The sequence below is a fragment of the Protopterus annectens genome, chromosome 7.part1 (assembly GCF_019279795.1).
Source record: "Protopterus annectens isolate FY-2018-M chromosome 7.part1, PAN1.0, whole genome shotgun sequence".
NCBI lineage: Eukaryota > Metazoa > Chordata > Ceratodontiformes > Protopteridae > Protopterus > Protopterus annectens.
The window spans coordinates 94708154-94734721 of NC_056740.1; the positions used below are offsets into that span (position 1 = coordinate 94708154).

Below are 26568 nucleotides of genomic sequence, written 5' to 3' on the forward strand. Positions count from 1 at the left end.
TATGTGTGTAAGTGTGCATATATGTGTGCATGTCTGCATATGGGTACAACTGTGAGCATTTTTGTATGTGTATCTGTGATTTTGTTTGTATGTGTGTGTGTGTGCCTGCACATGCATGTGTGCAAGCAGTTTTGTGTGTGTCTGTGATTTTGTTTATATATAAATATATATATATATATATATATATATATATATATATATATATATATATGTGTGTGTGTGTGTGTGTGTGTGTGTGTGTGTGTGTGTGTGTGTGTGTGTTTGCATGTATATGTGTCTCCATGTGTGCATGTGCAAGCATTTTTATGTGTCTGTGATTGTGTGTGTGTGTGTGTGTGTGTGTGTGTGTGTGTGTGTGTGTGTGTGTGTGTGTGTGTGTGTGTGTGTGTGTGCGTGTGTGTGTGTGTGCTTATGCAAGTTCATATCTATGGTACATGCTACATTTTAGTTTTACATTTTTAAACTGATTTCAATTTTTTAAATCTGTAATGAAGACTTGTGTTGATGATGCATGACTGTGGACCTCTTCTCCACCCACGTTTTATCTCTTTCTTCTTTTTACCTGCCCAGAAACTTGATTTCTTTCCTTGCAATTACATTTATTTAAACAGACTATTGCAAAAATTTAAGGAACAGTGAAAAAAACCAATGCTCTATTATGTTTATATTCATGTTACATATTCATTCAGATTGTTCATTCAGAAGTTTATCTCCACTTGTCGAAAGTTCTTGTAAATGTCAGAAGTACAGTGAGGGCAATGTTCTTTATGAGCCTATGTTCTAAGCAGGAGTGAACATTTTGTACTCTAAAGAACAAGACTGTCTCGTAAAAATCATTTTATCTGACTGAGCTAAATCTTTCATTTGAAGTCGATTAAAAATGTACTTTAAGCACAGTTGTTGACGACCACTTCCTGTTCAGTATTCATACTCTGAATAAAAAGTTCACGAAAACATGAATTTCTCTATATCTAAAATGTCTGCTTGTGATAGAATGGAAATGGAAACCTGATATTTTATTAAATTATGAATCAACTGAATGAGATGCTGAGAAAATATACATAATCTGATATAAAAATATTCTTTTAGTGGCTTGACAGAGCCATTCCATTCTTGACTATTTTGTTCATCATTTTGAAACTGAGAGATACTATGAAGTGCATTGACTTACACAGGTTTAAGTCTTAGTCTGGTTAAAGCTGACTGAGCTGCAGTAAAGTACCCAAGAATTCTGACTAGTTTGAAGATGTGTAGATTATAACTTTATTATCAATGGCAAACTTGAAAAGTTCTCTCAGTCAAAAAGTTATCATAGTGAAATCTAATCTCTGAGTGAGAAACACTGCATGAACTGTACAAAAGAAAGCAGACTGAAAGCTTACATTTTTAATGTTGCTTGTTGCAGGTTCTGATAGCTGGCCTGCTGTGATGATAGCGTGAGAAGGAGCAGTAAGGGGTCAGGTTGCACAGTTGACAGTTTCAGTTAAGATTCTCTGTTGTCAGATGAGCACAAGTCTAAGGCACAATAATAAGGAGAAACTGTCAAATATAGAGCTGTAAATTAAAATAAAAATATAATTTTAGATTAGGGTGCAGACTTAGCGATGTCCCTGTTAGTGGGTAGCAGTGAGATGGCTGCAGTTGCTTTTGTGTGTGGGAGCCATCACTCTTCATGGCATGATAGGTTATGATTAGTGCTGGGTCTTTGCAACCACACATAACTTGTGAATATTGAAAAGTGCCCCTACTGTGATGCTAGCACACCTGCACATGTATGGTAGCATTTATGTACAAGTCTTTCCATTTTAGATATCTATCTAGAGAGACAATTATATTGGAATAAATTACTAAGACACATTACATTAATAAATAAATAGATGCGTGTCTTACACCAAAATGCAAACACACATATATTTGTTACAATAAAAAGTACACTACACATTTATGTGTGTGTGTGTGCGTGTGTGTCTGTGAATAGACAAATATACACAAGTATATATGCGTACATATATATAAAGACACACAAATATAAATATATATATATATATATATATATATATATATATATATATATATATATACTAGCATTCATTTATTAAAAGATATATCTTAAAAGCAATAAAAATATCTTTGCTAAACTGAAGATAGTTTCTATCACAAGGACATGATGGAATTACTTTACTCTCAAATCAAACCAAGCAATGCAGCTCATTAGGCAAACACTTCTATCAGTCTGTCTTCTTCCCTGAAATATATTCACATTTCTACATATGATAATCATTTCAAATATAAAACAAAATCACAAAGTGTTTAGTCCAAGGACACATTGCTAAAGGCAGGAGCGTAGATACACTTTGAAATTAAAGGTTGAGACAGTTTCTAAAAAGAAACAGTACTAGTGTACACCTGAGTTTTTCACTACAGAAATAACTCACAGTAGTAGGAATAAACACTTTCCTTCCCTATTTGAGCAGGATCTCTCTCTCTCTCTCTCTCTCTCTCTCTCTCTCTCTCTCTCTCTCTCTCTCTCTCTCTCTCTCTCTCTCTCTCTCTCTCTCTCTCTCTCTCTCTCTCTCTCTCTCTCTCTCTCTCTCTCTCTCTCTCTCTCTCTCTCTCTCTCTCTCTCTCTCTCTCTCTCTCTCTCTCTCTCTCTCTCAAAAATTGTTGTTGTGCCGAGAAAAAAAGAAATTGGGGACCTGTCCTAGATCTTTCTTTTCTAAACCTCACACAGTTCAAAATGCCCTTTCTGTAGACTGATGGCTGATGCCTGTCATTCATCCTCTCGGTTTTCTAGTAGCTCTGGATTTAAAGTGTACCTTTCACATTCCGGGTCTCAAAGATTTCAGAGACTTTTGGTTTATATTTTCAACTCTCTGCTTTATCATTTAGGATGTCAACAACTCCCAGTGTTTACAAAGTGCCTGGCTCACTGCAGGTTGCAGGTCATTTGCATTTTAGTATATTTAGGTGACTGCTTTATTTTTGCAGATTCTGTTTCAACTTGTTAAGAATCTGTGGATTGGGTAAAAATATTTTTCTCATCTCAGTCTGGGATTTCAGGAGAAAATAGAGAAATCTTCTTTAATCAAATTCAGAGGATAGTGTTTCTGGGATCTCTGCTGGATTTGTTCCTCATGATGGCATTTCTTCCTCAGGACAAAGTATATTTTTACATGGAGTAATATCCTGAATGAATTCAGGAGTCGTAAATTTCATGGCATCAGCAGTTCTGATTCTTTTGGCCAGATCTCACATGAGGAAAATTTGGTTGTTCACCAAATCAATTTTGATCGGACACTAGCAACCCCTATCACTTCAGATCCCATTGCTGGGGTTTATCAAAAAGGAGAGTTACTCTGATAGGTGAATCATTTGTTTTTCAACCCAGTTCTTCTTATTTCCTTTCTAGCCCATACTCTGCGTGAAATCACAGATGCCTACGATTTTGCTTGGGGTGCTTGTATCCAAGGGGGTGATAGTGGAGGGTCTTTGGAACAAGCAGAGCAAACTAATACACATAAATATTGAAGAGGTGATGGCTGTAACAAATATTTTCAGATTAATAAACCAACTTTGGATCCAGGGTCTCTTGTAGTAATCTGGCAACACCATAGTGATGTGATACATAAACAGGGAGAAATCAGATCCTACCCCCTTTGTAGACTAGGTATGGTAGCCTGGTAGCTAGCAACTCAGCATAATATGACCCCCTAGATTTTGTAGCATGTCTGCTATAATGTTCTGCTCTGAAAAAATGTAAGCAGGACCAGGGCAGACCCCCATGAATGGAAATTGCTTGCAGGGGGTTTCCAGGAATTAATCCAGCTGGGGGGAATGCCTTAAGCAGATATGTTTTGTTTTTCATGTACTACAGACAGTTAAAGAAATTCTCCAGGACACTTTGCACAAAGGCCTTGAACACAGAAAACATTTCATTCCCATGGACAGGGGTATTGCTGTATATCTTTCCACCCTTTTCTCTGATAACCAGATTTCTTCTAAAGATTCCAAAGGATTCACTGAAGATGATACTAGTAACTATCTTTTGGCCTAGCAACAATGGTTCTTAAAATGGCCAAGGGCAATTACCACAAAATTCCTCACATGATGGAATTAAGTACACAAGGCAGAGATTGTTTGATACACTCCAGCCTTCAATTTATTCAGCTCACTGCTTAGATAAGATTTCAATGGCTTTTGGGCACTTGTTTTCTGAGGACGTGCAGCATGTGTTAAAGGAAACTAAGATACTTGCTACAAGAAACTTGTACATAGCTAAGTGGGAAAAAAATGTATAGCTTGTGCCAAAACAAGGACCAGGATCAAGAGGGGGAAATGCAAAAAATAAAATGAGAGAATGGGATTTTAGATGCAGATTTTTTAAGGAAAATAACCATACAGAATATTACACTCATAAAGTAGTACAAAGTGTTTTAAGAACTAAGCCAATACAAGAATGGAGAAATGAATTTTTGCCAATAGGGATGACTCCAAGTAGTGATACAGAAAATAAGCAAGAGTAGTTTGGAATGTACTGGAGAAAACTGGCAAAGGAATCAAGGTGTTTGGGAACAAGTAACTAGAGCAAAATGTAATAGAGTGGTAAGGGCTAAGATGATATTTGGACTGCAGGCTGGAGACTGTCTTTCATATAGGCAAAGAGAAATGGATAGGGGAATTCTTAGAGAGAGACCTGCTCTGGTAGAGTTTTTAGTTGACTCTATAAAAGAAACTGTTAAAAATATATAATTAGTAGGGCATATGAAGTATTGCATGATAACTATAAGAATCAGTCGAATGAGGTTAGAAAAGATTGGGAAGAGAGACTGGAAAAGCAATTTACAAGGGAACATTGGGATGACGTGTATATCTCCAAAGTATGCAGCAAAGCCCAGAAGGTTTGAGATTTTTTGGAAGTGTCTGCATAGATAGGTATTTTTTGTCAGGTAGATAGCAAATGTTGAAGGTGTGATAGGGTAGAATGAGGTAACTGGGAACATGTGTTTTGGGAGTGCAATGAGTTGGCTGATTTTAAAAATTCCTTAGAGTTCTCAGTCAAACCCTAAGTGAGTGAATTGTAGTAACTAAGGAAATAATTCCTTTGAGCTGGGACAGAGACTGCTTTGCTTAGACATACTAAAGCCTTATTAAGTTTTGTAATGCAAACTGTCTTTTGAAACTATTTATGTAAGTAAACTTTGTGTTGTGGAGCTTTTCTCCCCGGGCCTCCACTGAAAATGGGCCCCACAAGCCCAGTGGACCTCCTCAGTCATCAAACTGAAATAAGTAAATAAATAGATATATATATTTTATATATATATATATATATATATATATATATATATATATAGTCTACCTTTAACCTTTAACTGCAAACCGCGAAATTCCAAAATCGCGAACACTGAAGTGCTAAATTATGAAATGTCACCCCCTTTTTGACCGATGGTAGCACTTGTTTCAGTGATGGTGTGTTTGGAAATGTCAAAATTCGATTATTTTACATTTCGGGAATTTGGCATTACGGAATTCGCATATCTGGTTCATGGATGTGCATGTACGACCATTTGACTTTCAAACATGTAAAGGTAAACCATACATACATATATATTTCTTTTCTTTTTTTTTTACCAGCTGGATGTTGAACACTGGCCTTCTCTACATTCAGAAGTACTTGTCTTTCAGTGTTTGTGCACACACATTATAATGATGTGGTACAGTTCACACACATCTAACTAATATAGTACAGTTCACACACATCTAACAGATGTAGTACAGTTCACACACATTGAACTTTTGCAGTACAGTTCTACTTGTTAGCTCTTTTTGTCTTCAAATCTGGAGATGTCAGCGAGAAGTGCTATGCCAGATGACATATTGATCATTGCCTATAGAGACAGTACATGGAGTTAATTCCTTTTAGGGCATAATTTCAGCATATATGTGACAATATGCATAACCTTGTTATCTGTGCTTCCTTGTGCTATAGTGCATTTCTGTTGACAACTGGTGTACTACCATAGTATGTATTTTATTTGTTAATGATGACAATTCAGTATGTGTCCACAACAGATTCCTCACACTGCCTAGTATGATTCAGAGCTGGCACATCCAAAGTATCGCACCAACAGCACCATATGTGTCTGTCATGTGACCTGATAACAGTTAGAATGGGAAGCTGGTAGGGAGGTTGTTGTATGACAGTACACAATATAGGTTTATAGCATGCCCTAGCAGTATCTGTTGCAATTCTGAGAAACAGAACACAACAACTGGTTTGCAGCTGATAACACAATGTAGTAATGAATTTTCTATGACAGCTTATTTTATACTTCAGACATGGTCACTTTATGGTATGCTACTACTGCCACCGTGTGTGCCCTTGGCACATCCCCAGTGATATGAAGTTGACATGGTGACTTTATGGTATGCTACTACTGCTACTGTGTGTGCCCTTGTCATATCCCTAATGATGTGAAGTTGACATGGTGACTTTATGGTATGCCACTACTGACATTATATGTGCCCTTGGACCATTAAGTAATTAAATAATTATGCAAATGGTGCCAGTGAAATATATAAAAAAAAAACAGTATTATTAGTAAAGTTATTTAAACAGCACTCGTTGTATAAAACAGTTCTTCATAAAGGTAAAACAAACAAAAAAACATCCATTACAAGATATAGGAAACAGCCATAAAAAGTTAACATGGTTTTACAACAGGCATAGTAATGAATGTGTATACATAATTTAGGTTTAGCCCTTCTAGGCTTAGACACCTTCATTTTTAAGGCAGGAAGAAGTTAAATATGATGATTCATACTGGGTGGGGTGCAGGCATCCAGTTTAACTGCCATATAATTTCTCTATATTCTAACATATTCTCCCAATACCCACCCCTATCACTAGGAAACACCTTTTCCAGGACCCAAAACTTAAAATCTGCCTGTGTGCACACCAGACTATGCCCATACGGAGCATTGGTTTCTCTTTTTCTATTGATGGCATAATTATGTTCGTATACACGTTGTCCCAAAGTAGTTTGGTTTTACCAACGTAATATGCCCAGCAATATTTTCAGTAAGCGAGATAAACCACCCCTTTTGAATAACAGCTGTTGTAAATCAAAGTCTTAAGGCTAGAAGGTATACTTGGTATTTCTAAACTCTTACAGTTAGCCATAATAGTACATTGGGATCTGCATTTGTCTGCCTTGTGTTTCAGACTTCTAACAAAGGTTCTTGCCTCCCCCATAGTGCCTTTTTAGTCAATGCCATGTGTTAAAAATACCAACATGAAGATTTCATCAAAACCCAAATTAAAGGTTATGCTACTGAATGCTAGGAGTCTAAACATGAAACTGCACTCATTGCAAGCATTCTTAATCCTGGAAGATGCTGACATTTCTGCAGACACAAAAATCGTATTTAAAGCTGCAAAGAACACCCCAGCCATACCAGGTTATTCATCCTATCATACATTCAGACCCCAAACCATGGGAAGCAAAACAAAAGAAAGTGGAGTTGCAATATATGTTAAAGACATACACACCTCCTGGCTGGTCATTATGACACACAGGAGACACTCCAGGTGCAGGTAACCACTGACAAGACCCCTATTCAAATCATAGCTAGCTACAGGCCCCCAACTTTGACTCAAGATGCCCACTCCACTTATCAGGACCCCTTTGAATCTATTAAGATTCAACCCTTTACCCTGATCCTGGACGACATTAACTATCCAACCATAGATTGGAAGAACTACTCATGCCAAAACACAAATGTCCAGAGCTTCCTTGATTCCATCAATGCAAATGCCTTGGAACATCTGGTTGACCCCCCCACAAGAGGTGATAATATCTTGGACTTGGTATTAACCAACATGACTAATCACTGCAGCATTCCTACAGTGTTATCCTCCCTGGTAAGATTCAACCACAAAGTGGTCACTTTTGAAGTCACTATATTCCCCAACCCCACTCCAGCTAGGATAAAACAAAAAAAACTTCTCCAAAGCTGATTACAACCCTCTGAGGGAAGGTATAAACAGTTTCACAGCCCTCTCATCCTCCATAGGAACTGGCACATATGTCCAAACCTACACTAAAGTACTATACAAGCATTTCTGTAGCTGCATGGAATCAGGAATACCCGGCAGGACAAAATCCTCCTCCTCAAGGCAGAATAAACCTGTCTGGTGGACATCTGCAATAAATAAAATCAATAATAAAAGGAAAAAAATGCTGTTCCGGGCCAAGAAGGAGCAGGTGCCTAATTATAAGCAATTTCTCCTTAGCCTAAACAAGCAAATAAGAGCACTATGAAATCCCCCAAAGAAACTTTGAGTCCAAACTGGCCATGTCTACTAAAAACAATCATAAGGCCTTCTTCACATATGTCCACAGTCTCAAAGGTAGCACTCAGTTCTGCTCAGAGCTGGTGATCAAGGACACCACATATACAAATGCTGTGGATATAGCCAACCTGCTGGCAGACAGGTTAAGTGAAAATTTCACCCTTCTGCCCCCCCCCCCCCCATCAGTAAATTAGGACATCCCCGGCACCTTCCCCCCTCCTCTTATCTCTAGGGAGCAAGTCATCACTGCCCTCTCAAAGGCAGAAAATATTGCCTCCATGGGACCTGATAACATGCTAGGCTGCATCTTGTGTGAACTCAGGCAGGAACTTGCAGCACCATTAGGCACCCTGTTCAACCAAAGCCTGTGTCCTGGCTTCATCCCAGCTCAAAGGTGGAGCATCCACCGATGCAGGAGATTATAGACTCATCAGCCTAACTTGCCTGATCTGCAAGGCCATAGAAAGGATTATCATGGAGATCCAGAGTTTGGACCTCATTAACAAGGACATTGACAACCTCCAAACACTCAATCCCACACAGTTTGGTTTCATCAAGGGAAGGTCATGCCTGTTAAATTTGGTTGACTTTTTTGAGGCAGTCACCAAAGCCATGGATGAGGGAGGACTGTGTACACTGCCTACCTTGACCTGGCCAAAGCCTTCAATACTATTCCCCACTTGGGTATAATAGATAAACTCTCTCACCTAGGCATCGATCTGTATGTTACCAGATGGGTAAAAAACTGTCTCACTGATAGAACCCACCTAATAAAAATAGGGGAAGCCACCTCAAGCAGTAGACCCATAGTGAGCGGTGTACCCCAGGAATCGGTCTTGGGGCCTCTGTTGTTTGGGATATACTTTTCTGAGCTGCAGTCCAAAACCAATGGGATGTGGCTGACCAGGTTTTTAGGTGACTGCAAGCTAGGCGCTGTCATCATTTCTCCTAGTGATGTGGACATCCTCCAAGAGGGTCTCACCCAAACAAATGAATGGTGTCAGAAACAAGACCTTAAACTCATCCCCTTTCAGGAAAGTGACATCCCCACAAATTATCACATTAATAACAAGGTCCTAAGCATGCAATCAGTCATGAAGGACTTGGGCTCCCAGGTTGATAGCAAACTGACTTTTGACCAATTGCATGGAAAGCTTTCTAGATGGCCCACCTCATTAGTAAGGGTATCTCATCCAGAAACAGGGAGGTCATAACATCCCTGTATTCTTCCCTTATAAGATCCACTATTGAGTACAGTGCCCCTTTTTGCATGTACCTCTGAAATCAAATGCAGCAGCTGGAGAGACCACAGAGGTTCCTCACCAGGAGAATCCAGGGCCTCAAACATCTACCCTACATAGATAGGCTAAAAGCTCTGTCCCTCTACTCAGGCTCATACAGACTCCTCACAGGTGACCTTTGTCTGATGTGCAAAGCAATCTCAGACCCCACCTTGATGGGACTGCTGCATATCCACAAGTCAAGCTTCACTCGAGTAACCCACATGTGCAATCTCAACCTGGCCTGTGACATCAATAGAACTTGTTGGCAGGACAGATATGTGCCCCAGAGACTTCCCATTCTATGGAATAGACTCCCTGTCTATGTCAAGCAGAGTACTTCATTAACCCTTTTTAAGTGCAACCTGGATAACTGGATGGGAACAGAAAATACAACACTGCAATTCCTCCTATGTCCCTACTGGACAAGGGCATCTGATGCTGACTTGTTGGAACATGGGCTAAAATTCTTGGCTAGGCTTGTAAGGACCTCAGGGCCAATAACCTAGTAAGTTCCTATGATCATATGTATCATATTTCTTCATAGTATATTCCTATCTATGATAGATACACTTTTTGCTTGCAAATCTGTGGTTTGGTGCCAGATTCATTTCATGTCTGTGTGATGCACCATGGTGCCATCTGGCATGCATCTCAGCTAATGAATTTAACTTGAACTCCATTGTTACCCAATGTGTCTGCATTGTCTAGCTCTGTCAGAGGCACACATTTGGTGGAGATGCTCAGTTGTGGCATAAACTTAACCATGTTTGGTACAGGGATTTGCATGTGGTGACCTGTTATGAATAACTCCTGTGCCCTGTATACTACCCATTGAAAGAATATACACAAATGTTTATTTTTTGTGTGAAATTTTGTACTTTTGCTTATCTGAGGTAAACTGTTGTATGTGTCTCACCCTAATGTACAGGCCGTTGTAGCATAACCCACTTCTTCATTGCCCAAGTGGGTCCTGTGATTTGTGTTGTTGTCTAAATACTTAATCTTTGTAGGCATACACACACAAATGCGTGCGCGCGCACGCACACACACACACACACACACACACACACACACACACACACACACACACACACACACACGATAAGCTGTATAGCTGTGTCATGACAGATACATGTGTTGCTATAGCATTCCTCTCAGCTGTCCAGATTTTAGCAGAATATCCAGATTTTTGCCTCATATTTTTGGTCTATTTCTCATAAAATTTGTGGGTTTTCTGATGAATCACTGGGATGATCTGAGGATTGACATCACTAAATAATGACATATATTTGAATTTCAGACTTCAAATCCTTCAGAAAATGTATGTTAACACAAACCCTGTTACTCCAGTAACTTTCAAAGTTTCTAAGAGCAGTATTGAAAATCTGTCCCTATTTTTGGATCTTTGTCCCCCACATTTTGTTAGGCTTTGTCCAGATTTCTTGTACTAAGAGGTTAAGAGGTATTTGCTGTAGTGCAACATTCTAGGGCACTGCAGACATTATCTGGTGGGTAGTGGCTGTTACACAGCCTCGGATCACTGCATTGTAAACATACAATGCCAGTGCCTGTGTATTGAGTGTAATGTTTGTTTAGTAGTGCAGATGTACACACCAACAGTCATGCATCTTTGATGCTGCAGCATGCCATGCGGTTCACTCAGTGCATTATCATTCTTCAGTTATCTTGTATTTGCCAGATATTCATTTGCTGATAACAACATATCTTCTGTACTGAATAGGTTCATAGGGTCTTGGGTAAGTACTAAGCTAGCTGCCCTTGCAGGCCAATTTAAGCCTAGCCGGTTAACCTTTTTATGCTCAAATTAACCTATCCTGTTTGGTTATAGATTGGTCTTACACATGCCATGGTCAATAATTATATATTACCCTTAATGAGAATAACTGGGATCATATCATAGATAATTTGAAAGGACCCATGCATGGGATAAAGCATTTAGGAGTGTTTTCTGTCCATTTGTAGTAGAGGGGTTAGTCCTGGGATACATTTTGTGTTCCCCATCCATAGATCTAAGTTGTACTTGAAAATGGAAAGGGATGAACTTCATTTTATATGGATGGGGAGTTCGTTCCAGAGCAGTGGTATCCTATACATGTCCCTCAAACCATTCTGTTGATGTTGCAGAAGAGCTTTAGATCCCCAGACTGAGTATTTCTGGTGCCATTTGGCTTGCTTATGTGCAGTAAAGCTAATAGGTCAGAGGATGCCTTGTATGTCAGAAACAGGTCACCTGTTAGCAGTCTGTATGATACTGACTATAGTGACAAGGTCTTGAGTCACTACCTCATAGGATATCTTGTCATGTTGTTTAGGCCTTTTTATTCTTTTGGTAAGGTATCGGTGTGGGTGATATTATGTAGCATAGCAACTATATCTTACTGCTTCATTTCAAAACTCATATATGGTTGTATGATTTCATGTTGAACTACCATTGCATTATGTTTTAGACAAAAATATGGGTGCACGTGCTGACGCATATGTGCATAGTTCTGATATTATAATGCGAGTCATTACTTATTTATTTCTGATTACAAGAGAAGGAGCAGGAGCAATGATGACTGGAGGCACACAGAGCTTTTTTGGGTCTTGCATTATGAGGAATGCTATATTATAGCAATAACCCACGGAGATGTCCGTTGCTTATTTTAAAACTGTCTCGCTATGTTAAACTCATTTAACATAGCGAAACACTAAAAAAAAGCAATGGAGATCTTGCTTTCTCCGTTGCTTTTTTTTAAAACACTGTCTCGCTATGTTAAATGGGTTTAACATAGCGAGACAGCTTTAAAATAAGCAACGGAGATCTCCATTGCTTATTTTAAAGCTGTCTCGCTATGTTAAACCCATTTAACATAGCGAGACAGTGTTTTAAAAAACCGAGTTATACTAATGGAAAAAAGTCCGGGCGACCGGACCTTTTTCCATTAGTATAACTTGATTTACAACGGGCACGCTGGCCAATCAGCATGCACGTTTTGGGGGGGTCATGGTATAATGTAGAATAAGACAGTTTTCTCCACTGAGAAGAGTTATTGATATGCAGCAGGATCAGCAAATTAAGGTCACTGCATATGGGAAGGTCCATATGAATGCAGTGAGGTCACTCGGACACATCATTGGACACACAAATACTGTCACAGTAGCCTGAGACAAGCAGACCCACATTGCCAGGTTTGGGGTCCCCTTCATATAACCGAAACACCACTTACCCAACTTTCAGATAATCGAGCTGAGAACACTGACAGTACAAAACACCAGCTGCTCAAAACACAGATGGGTAGCTAACAGTAAGTAACTGCTTGGCCAGCATGTTGACCTTTTCCCCTTACCTCCACAGTAGTGCGATCTCAGATTTGGTATATTTAGTTAAGGGGGGTGTGTGGGGGATAAAGCCATCCATGTGGGTGTGTTTTCTTTGCTTCCATTTTAGTGTGCTTGTCGGGTTGGCCAACGGGTTACTTACCGTTAGTTACCCATCAGTGTTGCGAGCGGTCAGTGTTTTGTACTGTCGGTGTTCTCATCTTGATCTTCTGAAAGTTGGGTAAGTGGCATTTTGGTTATATGAAGGGCATCCTAGCTTTGACACACTTTCCACAGACCGCAAGTCTTGGATCCCAGCAGTTAGGACCTACCCAGATGGGTATATCTACATCAACTTATTTTTTCTGTAGTGGCCATATTTCAAGAGGACTTTCACTCTTTCTTCATCTGATGCTTCCAGTTTCCATGACAACAGAGAATGGAGTGATTTTTAGATTCATGAGGCTGGGCCTCATCTTGCATGCTCCTGTGAGCCTTAACTATTTGTCTGCTTTACCACTACAGAAGCAGCTGACTATTGAGTGATCTGACTGCTAATGTGATACCTACTCTTATGATTGCCAAAATCTTCTGCCGTTACCACTTCTTCTACCTAAATGTTCTTCTGTTGTTGTCAAATGTGGTGAAGATAACAGGACAAATATGGAGGCATGGGTCTCCTTCTAATGACCGAAACGCCGATTCGCCGACAGTGAAATAACCGACACGAAACGACCGACAACGCAGTTGACTGACACGCTCGAATCCCGACAGACGGAAGACCGACAAGGGGAATGTGTAAGCGCGACCTGGTAAGTATGCGATAGTGAGGGATTTAGGAGTAGGGAGCGGACAGGTAAGTGTGCAATACTCAGGGATGTAGGGTTAGGGTGTGTGATAGGTGAGTGTGCGGTAGTGTCGGAGCTTGGGGTTGGGTGTGTAAGTGAGTTAGGGTTAGGGTGCAGGTAGGAGAGTGTGCGGTAGTGTCGGAGCTTGGGGTTTGGGGTGTGTAAGTGAGTTAGGGTTAGGGTGCAGGTAGGGAGAGTGTGCGGTAGTGTCGGAGCTTGGGGTTGGGGTGTGTAAGTGAGTTAGGGTTAGGGTGCAGGTAGGGAGAGTGTGCGGTAGTGTCGGAGCTTGGGGTTTGGGGTGTGTAAGTGAGTTAGGGTTAGGGTGCAGGTAGGGAGAGTGTGCGGTAGTGTCGGACCTTAGGGTTAGGGTTTGGGTTAGGGCTAGTGGATATGTGTTGTAGTGTACTGTGTTGTTTACGTGTAGTGTGTCGGTGTTATGGTGTTCGGTGTTTCGCGTTGTCGGGTTTGTGTGTTGTCGGTTTTCTGGCGTCGGTTATTTCACTGTCGGCGAATCGGCGTTTCGGTCATTAGAAGTAGACCCGGAGGCGGGTCATATGGGGATAGTAAACTGACATAATTTTCTTCTGAATGACATTTTAGTCAGTAGCATTTAGTTGAGTCCTCTTATTGTCATATAGGATGACTTGAGTTTGATGAGACCATCAAACTATGTTATAAATACTTTCCACCACTCCTCCAAGGAGGAGGGACCTGAATTAATAAATTTGGAGAGATGGAAGAGAGCGGTATATGGTATGTTCCCCCCTTGGAAAAATGCTGTCTGTACTGTTTAATTTTCAGTTTAACATTCATTTTTAGTTGTTGACTTAACTTCACAATGTTTTAAGATGCCATTATAGCAACTTCAATAGATATTATGAATCTAGGAGAGCACCATGCCATGATGGTACAGTTAATTTAGAGATGATGCATTTATGATCGATTCCCCTATTCATTTAGGCAAATATTTTCTGTTTAGTGTAAATGCATATGCATTTAATATCAATTTTATTCCTTGAGTTTTTTAATACTCGGAAACTGCATTTGTGCTTTGCAACTTTCTGGCACCAGTGCCCTGTGCTTTGTATGTTTCTTTCTGCTAGACTGCTGTGTGTCAATGTGGTTAACATACTGCTGCCTGTGCCTTACTTATGGCCTTCATAGTTGTGCGCTTCACATACATTCATGCATCTATTGAGTCATGCTGCTTCGGCTGCGTTACTTCTATATGGGTATGCCCTTAGGCATTTGCTTTTTCCACAGTTGCCATTTTTTTCCATGCTATCATCACATGTGTGGTGTCCATGTCTCTAAACCTGACATTGGCTATACTTAAACATGCTGTGCCACATTTCTATGTTGGATTTGAGCTTTGTTTCACATTGGTGCAATGTATGCTGCTTGTGTACCATCACATATTTCTGTGCCCCAACATGTTCTTCTGTGCCATTGAGGCAATACCTCCATGTGATGGGTATTCTTTGCAGCATGTATACTTCACATTTTTTGAACAAAGAACATACTCCACTTACATTATTGTCATGTGCCCATAGATTCAGGATTATCCATTGAAGGATTATTCTTCAGCAGGCAAACTCACAAATCTCATTCACTGAAAACTACTTTCAGTGTACAGGATTTCATTTTTTTTTTTGCAGGTAAAGCAAGACCCCCCCTGCTCCCCTTATGTGAGGGGAGGCCACCACAGACCCAACCTAACTTATATATACTAACTCCATGGTCACACAACAGTGGAGAAAGTGCAACATTTCCCATTTGCTAAAAGTGTTTTTCAGCAATTCTGGGTGCATGTTACCTTCTGTGGAAGAATAACCCTTCAATTAACTTTCACATTCCTGTGTTGACTATGCATGGCAGTCTGTTGTTTTCACCAAACATACTGTATTTACCTTAGATATATATATATATATATATATATATATATATATATATATATATTAATATATATATATATGTGTGTGTGTGTGTGTGTGTGTGTGTGTGTGTGTATATATATATATATATATATATATATATATATATATATATATATATATTTATTTATTTTTTTTTACACTATATGACTTGTATATTTATGCTACTTGTATGAATTTCATGCATGGTAACACCTTCTTATGAAATGCAGTCCAACAAACACTTCTTAGACCTGATGGGTACTGCTGCATTTATGGTCTAGCTGTCACTGTGTGAAATACCCCACTGCTGTTAGCCTCACAAGCCCTGGGATGACGTAGTTCTTCTGTGCTTTCTGTGCTCCGGGCATGTTTCTTCAGCTTGTACTGTGCTTTCTGTCCACTGCGCATGTTTCTCCAACTTGTGAATGTTGGCCTGTGTACCCAAGTCATCTAGTCTTGTGCACAGCACAGCCTGTGCTTCTGTGAGCATGAATTATTTATTGGTTTGGGATGCACATTTCTCTGCCTATTAACATATTCAGATTGTGCTGTTTGTATTCTGAATTTCAGTGTCATTCTTCTTCCTTTCCATTATCCAGTAATGTTTTGAAGCCGGCTACCTGATAAGTGTCAATAGCTGTAGGAAAAATCATATGGAACTGCATAATGAAACATACACGTATGTTTAAATGATCAAAATGAATTATTTCTGTCATTATTCAGCAATCAACTTTGCAAAGCTCATTCCTTTTGCATTTAAATAACTTGTGCATTCATAGAAGTCATTCCGTGTAATTAAGTTCTTAATAACCTCAGTAATAATACGTTTTAAACTCTATCTACATTATTCCATTCTAACAACTAAGCAAGGTATCAACTTTGCTTTAATATCATGCTCCAATCTGTATTTCAGCCTATGTATCAACTTTGGTTATTAATATGTTTGTAATGTCTGCTCTAAAGCTAAGTATTAACTTATGTCTCAGGTCATATGCCAAAGTATATTTTTGGTTTTGGATATTTTGAAATGTTTCATACTTTGTATATTTTTAAATGGTTTAAGCTTTATATATCCTTTATGTCATGTACTAGAGCTTTTCTCATTGGGACTCTGCTGAAAATGGGCTCATGCCCTGTTGGACTAAATGGCTAACAAATGTGAAATAAATAAATAAAGACATATAATTGCTGATTATACCCTTGTTATGCAGTGTAAATATTTTATGGGTATAGTTCCACACTTCTGCATTACTTATGCAATCATCTGCACAAGCACTCATGCTTACAAATTCATGCTATCTCTCCTATAATGCTGTTTATTGCATTTTATTTCTATTCTCTTTTACAAATTCGATTGCTGACAAATTGGTATGCTTTTGTGGACATTACCAACCACTTTGCCAGTTTGTTATATCCCCAAGGCTAGCAATTAATAACATAATTAGTAAAAAGTACTAGAAAGACAGTCAAGCTAGAGTTGTCACTGTGTAACACCTTAAACCTCCTGTAGGGATTTCAGTTAGCTTCTGAGTGGTACTGACAAGCTCAGAAAAAAGTGCAGAACCTGGCATACCTGCAGTTCGTGGGGTTTGGCTTTCTTGGCCTGAATGTGCCAGTAAAGTCTAAAACAGTAAAAAGTCATGAACAGGTCTGAATTTTGCCTGACTAAAATAGTGTATAGTACCATTAAGACAAAGTATCCAATTTCTTTTTTTTTTTTTGCAAGATAACATCACTTATATGTAACACACACTAAGACGAAGGATCTCATAAACCACCTGATTGTTTTCTCAGCTTTACTTTAATAGTTGTCACTGTTTCTGAATGCTTAATTTAGTGCCTCTAAAATGCAGCACTTATAAATTAAAAATGCAGACAATGTATATTATCCATTATTACTCCAGCATGGAAATTGACTAATTTATTTCATTTTATGCACCAGTATTGGAGTGATTACTACCTGCAATGGAATGTCTCAGAATACCCTGGGGTGAAAAATGTGCGATTCCCTGCAGAAAGGATTTGGAAGCCCGATATTCTTTTATATAACAGGTAGGATGCTTTCAGTTAGTACAAATATATTTTATTGCTAACTTTTTATAATCTATATCTGTGTATTATTTCTTGTTTAATTGAAATCAAGAAAGAAAATAAAGCTATCATTAGTCATCATGGCATGTAGTTGCTTAATGCTATTTTCATATGTTTATTTTGTCTTGTTATGCTGCTGTTGTGTTCAGTGCTTATTCCTGTAATTTAAAGATTTGGAAAAATGTAATGAGATACTTCAAAGTAAAGCACTTTCTATTCCATGAGCTGTTCAGTGCATTTGCTTAATTATTAATGTGAATCTCATTCACTTGATGTTGCTTGCATATTTCTTACTTGATAATCACTTGAGAAGCCAGATTTCTTATATGTCGCTAACAAGCAGTGAAAAACTAATTTGATACTTTTTATAAATCTGTAATTAAAATAAACACGTATTGCAAACCAGACAAAGCTTCAGTATATTTGGTGGGGAAATGATAAATATTTTTTTTCTATTCACACTCTGCATAGAAATGTGCTTTCCTAGTTTAAGTGAGGAGAAAGATACTGCATTTTGAAAATACTATTTTCTTTAAATATTGGTTATCAGGTGATCAGTGCATACCTGATTACATCATAAATGTCAAAGGATACCTTCTTCTTGAAAAGAACCAGACACCAGGCAGGGTAAAGTCATAAGCAATTTCTTTCCCTTTATTCACACTCAGTACAAACGGAACATCATCAGATGATGAGGTATCTGATGAAGTTCTGTTTGTATTGAGTGCGGGTATCTGATGAAGTTCTGTTTGTATTGCGTGTGAATAATGGGAACAAAAGCATTTATAGCCTTACCCTGCCTGGTGTCTGGTTCTTTTCAAGGAGAAGGTATCCTGTGACATTCTTGTTGGATTATTTGCTTTTATGTGTTTTAACATTGTGATTACAACATAACAGAATTTCTATGTGCAAAGGTTTTACAGTCTTCAGTAAAATTTTTAAACTGTTCTTCATTGTGTATATATACTAGGTCCAATTTGTATATTCTTATGAGATGGCCACAGATGATCTTATTTGTGAAATCACCTTTGCAGTTCTTTTTCTTTATGTCTCAGAGGCAGGCATATTTTCTGTTTTGGCGACCAAGTAGGCTCAGGTTCATTAGTCTGTTGATTTATTTATGTATTCATTCCATAGAGGAGTACTGGTGGGGCTAAATCAACAGGTAACTTTTTGTAACAAAACACATTTAATTTTATCCAAAAAATAAAAAGATGTAGCAACTCAAAATTGCCAGCAAAAGGAAATAATACCAAAACTGAGTTGCTAAGCCCACAATCAGAACACTGCTCCACTTAAAAGTTAAATCTTTATTATTTTCAAATAAAGTGTGGATTTAACTTCTAAATGGAGCAGTGTTCTGTCTTGTGGGCTTAGCAACTAAGTTTTGGTCTATTTTATTTTATGTCATGTACAATATTTGAGTGAAGACTTTTATAACGGGTCAGTTATGGATTAGACATTGAAAATGGATTACTGTTTTCATCCACGTAGAGTGAGATATCATTAGCTGTGCCACTCCAGTATTAGTGTGCATATGTGAAAGGACAGTCGTTGTTTCCAAAGGGATGTGATACATCCTCCATGCTGGGAATGCAGATCTATACAACTCTCATCCAAATGTCATCTCAGTTTGCATAATCTGAAACTATCATATCTGGTTTCATGAAGTAGACCATATCAGACTAGATCCTCTCTAATGTAGTCAGTTTTTACTGTTTTAGCCACCATAATGACAGTATTAACATTAGGCAGAAAATAGTTCAGTAGCTTTGCAGTCCTTACTCTTGGATCAAGAAAAGGCTAAAGACTTTTTACCTTCTTTGGTTATTAGTACTGCCTCTTCCTTGCATTGTTTTATTTAATTACAGGTTCTTCTACATCCCTTGTTCTTATGAAATGCTTTTTTTTATTGTAACAAAAATTGTAGGTCTCAAGACAGTGACAAATGCATGAAACATAGGGGATCCTGGGTTCAATCCCTAGACAAGGGTTAGGGCTTTCCTTACTTGTTGAGTTGCTAATGCAATACTAGGTTAATTATTTGTTCTGCATTGGATGTTTGTGTGCTCCGCTACCCTACTGTTGCATAAAGATTGACTTATTGTGTGTCATTTACCCAAGGATCAACATGGCAAGGATCAGAACTCCTCCACAGAAAATCACTGTTGGTGAGTTGTGCCCTTTTCTGAGATAAATTCCCCCTTCTGGTACTTGCTGCTATGACCATGGAGTTGGTCTACATTATATATATATATATATATATATATATATATATATATATATATATATATATATATACACACACACACACACACACACATATATATATATATATATATATATATATATATACATATATATATATATATATATATATATATATATATATATATATATATATGTTTATATATATAAGTTCACGGGGGGTGTGGGGGTTTGACCCCCACACTGTGGGAGCAGGAAGTTTGCCTCCAGCAAAATACTCTTAAATGTTTTTTTTTTCCCCAGCTATTTTTTCAGGGTGTAGAGTTGGATTATTCCAGTTCTTGGCAGGTTGCACTTTGATCGCTCATAGTAGAAGCTTGTGGGTTCAAAATCGCCATCATTGTGATTTCCCAGTTGAAAGGCGATAGAACTGTTGTTGGAGGAACCCTGGTGCATAACTGCCAGGATAGCCCTTAGAATGTTTGGGGTCCTAGATTCAATGTCCACACAGGGGTCAGTATTTTCTTTTCCCCCACAGTTGGTAATGCAGTGCTAGGATAATTGTTTGGTCTGCACTTGATGCTTGTGTGTTCAAAATCTCACTGAAAGGAGATACAATTGCTCTTGGTGGAAACAGTTTACTAAGCTGTCCAGAACTTCTTGTTGGTCCTGTTGCAGTAACAACTGCACAGAATGTTTGGTCTTGGGTTCAGTCCCCAACAGATTTCAGTGTTTTCCTCGATGAGCTGTCAAAGCATAGTAAGTTAATCATGTGTTCTGTATTACAAGCGTCGGTGTGCAAAGCCACTATCATTGTAATTTCCTGGCTGAAAGGAGATGCAACTAGTCCTGGGGGAAATCAGGCTCATAACTGTCCAGAGACTCATTATTTGCCCTGTAACATTGGCATCTATAAGGAGTGTTGCGTGAGGGTCATGTTTACCTTTCTTATTGAATTTTCATTTTAATTTATTTTTCTTATCTTTTATCTCTTATTTTCTGATCCTACACTTTTTGTTTGATATCAACACTGTCCTTGTGCTCTCCACTGTCACTGTTAAGCTGTGTGACTTGCAAAGCACCTTTAACAACTAAGTGTTTGTGAAACTTTAGCTGCCTTTCCTGCTTAATGAAAATGATGTTGTAACCAGGATTGCCTCTTTCCTTGAATCTGCGGGTACCCTGTGAAAGAGCACCTATCCTTTATCCTGGGGGATTAGCACTGTACCTGTAAAACCTCTTGATAATTTTTGCTTTTCATGGCATGAAGAAGTTTAATTTTTAATGCGGGATGACCTCACCGCCTTTGGTTCATAATTTTATTGCAGACATTAAGCTATGTTTTCCCAGACGTTGAGTATTTTTATTTATTTTATTTTATTTAAGTTTACTTATTAGTGTAGTAGACTGATCACACTAGACCATTTGCAGGGATAGCCCAGGGAGTATCATCTGTATATGCTACTTTACTAGAATAAGGAATACTAATTATAAATAATGTTAAAGTTGTAAGAATTCTTTTATAGCTTGCAGTCATTAAAGGTAATACATGAGAATGATGACAATGTATTTATGGCTTAAATTAACTTTTGAATTAAGATATTTCATTCTGTGTCCATCTGAAGACTTAAAACAATTCACCAAAGTCAAACTGACCAAATCCAGTTTTGGTGCAGGTCACAGACTGAAGTGCTATATACCTAAAATGAAAAGTATTTTTGAAAATCATCACAGACTGTAACCTCTGTATAGGCAAAGTTCATAGGTAAGCACTAGTCTATCTTCCTTTGTGGGCTATTTCTAGCCTATCCATTTTCCTGTCCAAAGGTGAGAATTAAACTCTGTAATTTGTGTCTGTGAGGCAACCACCTTAACCATCATACCGACCTGATCATTCAGTATAAAGGCCAAATATATTTTCCCCTGGTGATATTGGAATTCTGTGCTATTTGTGATCAGCTGGATTGATTAATTGAATAAGCAGTATTCACATTGGTTTCACTCAGTTAGGCTTTCACCAGTCTTTTGACCACATCCACATGATGGTTTTTCATCAAGGATAAATGCATTGCTAATACTTTCATCTTCAGCATTTATTTTGTGATGATATGAAGATGCTTCCTGCTTGGTGTTTTGGGTGGAATCCATGTTTATCTATGTATGATCTCAAAAATATGTATCTAAAGTAAGCTGACTGACTTGAAATATAATACTTTAGTACTCCCTTCAGCAATGGGACATCTGTTTCTCCAAAATGCATCAGTTTCAGAGTTAGTATGTATAAGCTGGGGATTTGGGGTGAAGAAATAATTGTAATGTCTAATTTCACTAAAGTTTGTTAGATCTTTACATACATAGGCAGATTTCCTTTCACAGTAATACTGTTGAAGTATTTAGTTTCTCTCTGTGATGTATCTCATTGACACAGTAGACCCTTGAATGTTTGCCTGTGGCAGCAGATGTCATGAGTGAGGAATATGCTCATAGTGTGGGAGTTTTTTCCTCCCTAGTGGAAACCACTGATGAAGTGAAAGGTTTGTAGGAAATTCACACTGAAAACTACCTGTGGTCTTGTTGACTGCAGTGCTGAACTAATTAAACTTCATCTGATATTGTACGGAAGGGAAGCAGGCCTGCTCAGACTTGTGAGCAAATAAATCATTACAGGTTGTGCAAAGCATGTAGCTCAGAGTGTGAGATGAAATCCCTGAATAAAGCATGTAAATGACAAGTCACATGCAAAAAGAGGACAATTATGATGCACAGTAACTCAGGAGGTATTGAATTCAGGATATGAGATAATTCAGTGCTGCAAATGAGTCAGCAGATATGTTACATAACACAAATGCTGTAAAGGGTAGATAAGGCCCACTCCTTCTAAGCCTACATAACAATATAGACAATATTACCACTCTTGAGTGCATATATTGTGTCAATTAACACTATCCTGGGCAACAATATGACTTGTGGCATGGATGAAAGCGAAAGAAAAGCCTATTGAATTGTTATGGTACAAGGCAGTGATCTCCAAAATGACATGTGAAATTTTAACATGTGGATTCTGATGTTACTTGAAAGATGTAAATGAAGCTCAATGAAGCATTTTGTTTAGTCAGCCTTGAATGAAAGCCTAGGTAAGTATATCCTGGTGATCAAGAACACTGAACAAGTCTACTTAATAAGAATACATTTAAAATGAATCTCCACACTGACTATAGCCTACTGTGTGTGTGCGTGTGTGTGTGTGTGCGCGCGCGTGTGTGCGTGTGTGTGTGTGTGTGTAATACATATATATTTATGTATATAACATATATATTTTTTTAAGTATATGATTTAAGATGAGCTTACAATGGCACACGAGGAGAACTATACAGAGAGATAGAGGCAATATAACGTTCCTACATTTGAGGAATTGGTAAAGGAAGTAATGTTCCAGAGTCTTTGGTACAAGTGAAAGTTAAACTGATGTTACAGGGCTTCATGATGCATGTCAGAAGACTACATACATATGGAAGGACAGGCAACAGCAGGTGATACAGACAGTGGGAATAGCAGTATAAGTTATAGGTTCATAGGTGGTTACTAGTCTTTATAAGCCCAATTGTGTGTACCCAATATAATACTAGAGAAATCCAATATAAAGGATATTGCCTAAACTTGAGATCTGAGTTAGCAAAGTCTGCCCATACCTAGGAGGTCATAGGTGAAATCCGTGGCTGGAATTTATGGTTTCCCATCCAGTCATCCAGGCAACTCTTAAACATGTATTAGAAGGGCTTTGTTTGATGTCAATTGATAGCCTATTCCAGAGGAGTGGCAACCTCTGAGAGACATATCTGTCTCTCCAGCAGGTTCTGTTAATGTCACAGGCCAGGTTAATATTCCTGGAGCGGGTGACCCTTGTCCCATTTGACTTGTGAATATGCAGTATTTCCATTTGGTTTGGATCTGAGATGGCTTTGTAGGCTAAGCATAAGTCTCCTCTAAGTAGTCTGTACACTACTGAGTACAGTGACAGTAACTTCAGTCTGTCAGTGTATGACGTGCTAGAGACCCTAGATTTTCTTGGTTAGAAATTTCTGAGGTCTCTCAAGTTGCTGCAGGTGCCTGGTAAGGTACATATTAAACGGAACAATGTACTCAATTATTGACCTGATGAGGGTCGAGTACAGTGGTATTATGACCTCTTTCACTCTTGAGGCAATGCCTTTGCTAATAAGGTGTGCGACAAAGAATGCCTTTCTTACCACAGTAACACATGGTGGTCAAAGTTTAGGCTACAATCTGGTTGCGTTCCCAAGTCTCTCACTACTGCGTTGTTATGTAGGGTATTATTATTTATATCATAGTCTGCTGGGATATTGTTTTTACCAAACAGGATGATAATGCATTTTTAGCAATGAGTCTGAGTCCGTGACTTTGGCACCAATCATAGTCTGCGTAAGTCCCTCTTGAAGTATATTGACATTGTTTGGGGATTCAGTGATTGCATCTAATTTGCAGTCATCAGCAAACTTAGTCCACCACAGCCCCTCTGTTTACTTCTGAGAAATATATTCCAAACAATAGGGAGCCCAGCACTGACCCCTGTGGAACCCCACTGGTGATAGGTCTGCTGGTTGAGGTAAAGTCCCAACTTTGACTGATTGTGATCTGTTGGTGAGCCAGTTAGCAACCCACTTGACAAAATAATGGTTCAAATTAAACTGGGAGAGTTTATCAATCATGCCGAATGTGCAGCATGCCCCAGCTGTAATAATTAATGATACTGGCAGGAAACCGCCATTTTAAAACATACCTTGTAGAGCATTTTACAAGTACCACAATATATAGCGCCATTGATCATTGATTTTACATTTTTTATTGCCACAAATGTTTTGTCAGTGTTTCATTCATTATAAATGGTATTAACAGTCAACTACTTGTTTTGCTACACAGTGTTTATAATGTATGACTTTAAAATGGACTTTTGCGCTAAATTGTATCCATATACGTATGACTCTTGTGTTACAGTCATTCATTTTCATGTTGTAATTATTTGGTAGGTGAAAAACAACCTTTTTGGTTCAGTCTACTTACATAAACTAAACTAAATAAATAAATCAGGTAATGAACCTGGCCATCTTATTTTGGACAACAGCATGCAATGTGTTTCGTAGCTTACTGTTATAAACTTCATGGAAACTTGGTAAAACTAATTTAATATGGAGAACAGAAGGATGTGGGAAGGGGTTGGCAGAGGAAGGCTACGTAACTGGTACTCTAGTTAAAAAGATTGTTTTCCACAGTCGCCTTAACTCACCTATATTCTTACAGCCAATTTTGTTCTTTCATGGCTATAACAGCATTTCTGAGACTACAGTGCTGTGATTTACTCTTCCATAATTTAGAACGTTTTACCTTTAGAATCAGTGATTGACATAGGTGGAACCTAAACATTTCAGTTAGTTTTCTCGTGTGTTTTATTTACAACCATCATCATTCAGCACATGTACTTACTTAACCACAAGAGATTCCTTAATTTATTTACTAACTGTTTCTCATGGAGTCAAAAATTGCAAGCGTCAATGCCTTTTAATAGTTCCCATTAAGTGCACATGTTGTACCTTTATTCAACAGCCTTATGTCCATTACAGCTTGTATACAATTTCTATTCATTTAGCAAACAAAACAAAATAAAATAAAATAAATGGAGGAAGCATATCATTGGATTGCTCATTATGCAGTAAGCCACCATGGTAGGATTCACCGTTTTCTTTCACTGCATAAACTGAGCAATCAGACAGTCACTCATGCCATAAATCTGTTAGTTAATAAATCAATTAATCAGTTAATCAATCAGCTAGAATTCATACAATTCAGGTTACTGGGATTTTTCATTTCATTAAATTGTGTGATTTAAATCCATTTGTGTAATAGTAAAAAAAGCCTTTTACACATTTAATTCCTTGTTTATGTACATATCCTTTCCAGAAACTAGATAAGGCCTTACCTGAAATATTTTTCTATTAAATCCGGGGAATTTTTTTTTGATTCTGTGCACACTCAGGATAGTTTCTGCTATAACTTCTGTGAACATCCTTATCTTCTAATTTCTTGTCATTGTTTCCTTCTTATACTTCTATCTTGGTATATCATTGACTGATTTGACTTCTATTTCTGTTGTGGACAGCTCATGGCATATTCTACTAGTGAGTCCTTTCTCAGAATAGATTGGCCTTTAACAGATTAATGTACTATTTTGAAGTATGTCCTTGTTCCTCACAGAGCTGCAGGCAGACACATTACAATATACATTATTGTGGTTTCAGGGATCTCATTTAAAATTCAGAGCTTTCTACCCAATATAGAAAACTGTATGTCTCTATCATAAACATGGAGAAAAGTCTTCTTCAGGCTTTCATTAAAAAAGTATTAACATTTATTTAACCAATGGCATTGCACAAGCAGAGTTTAATTTGTATTATTCTGCATGCATGTTCTAAAAGCTGTATATGTTTAGAGAGTTGAATAATTTTTATTCAGCTTTATTAGTGCAAAGACAATCA

At 38.1% G+C, this 26568-nt stretch overlaps 1 protein-coding gene across 1 annotated transcript in view; it reads left to right on the forward strand.

Annotated features, from left to right (window-relative positions):
- CHRNA7 (cholinergic receptor nicotinic alpha 7 subunit) overlaps positions 1 to 26568 on the forward strand; it is a 1595735-nt gene that overhangs the window by 683899 nt on the left and 885268 nt on the right. Inside the window, exon 4 of the mRNA XM_044078574.1 lies at positions 17664 to 17773. Within this exon, the coding sequence (XP_043934509.1) occupies positions 17664 to 17773 (110 nt within the window). The remainder of the gene's footprint in view (positions 1 to 17663; positions 17774 to 26568) is intronic.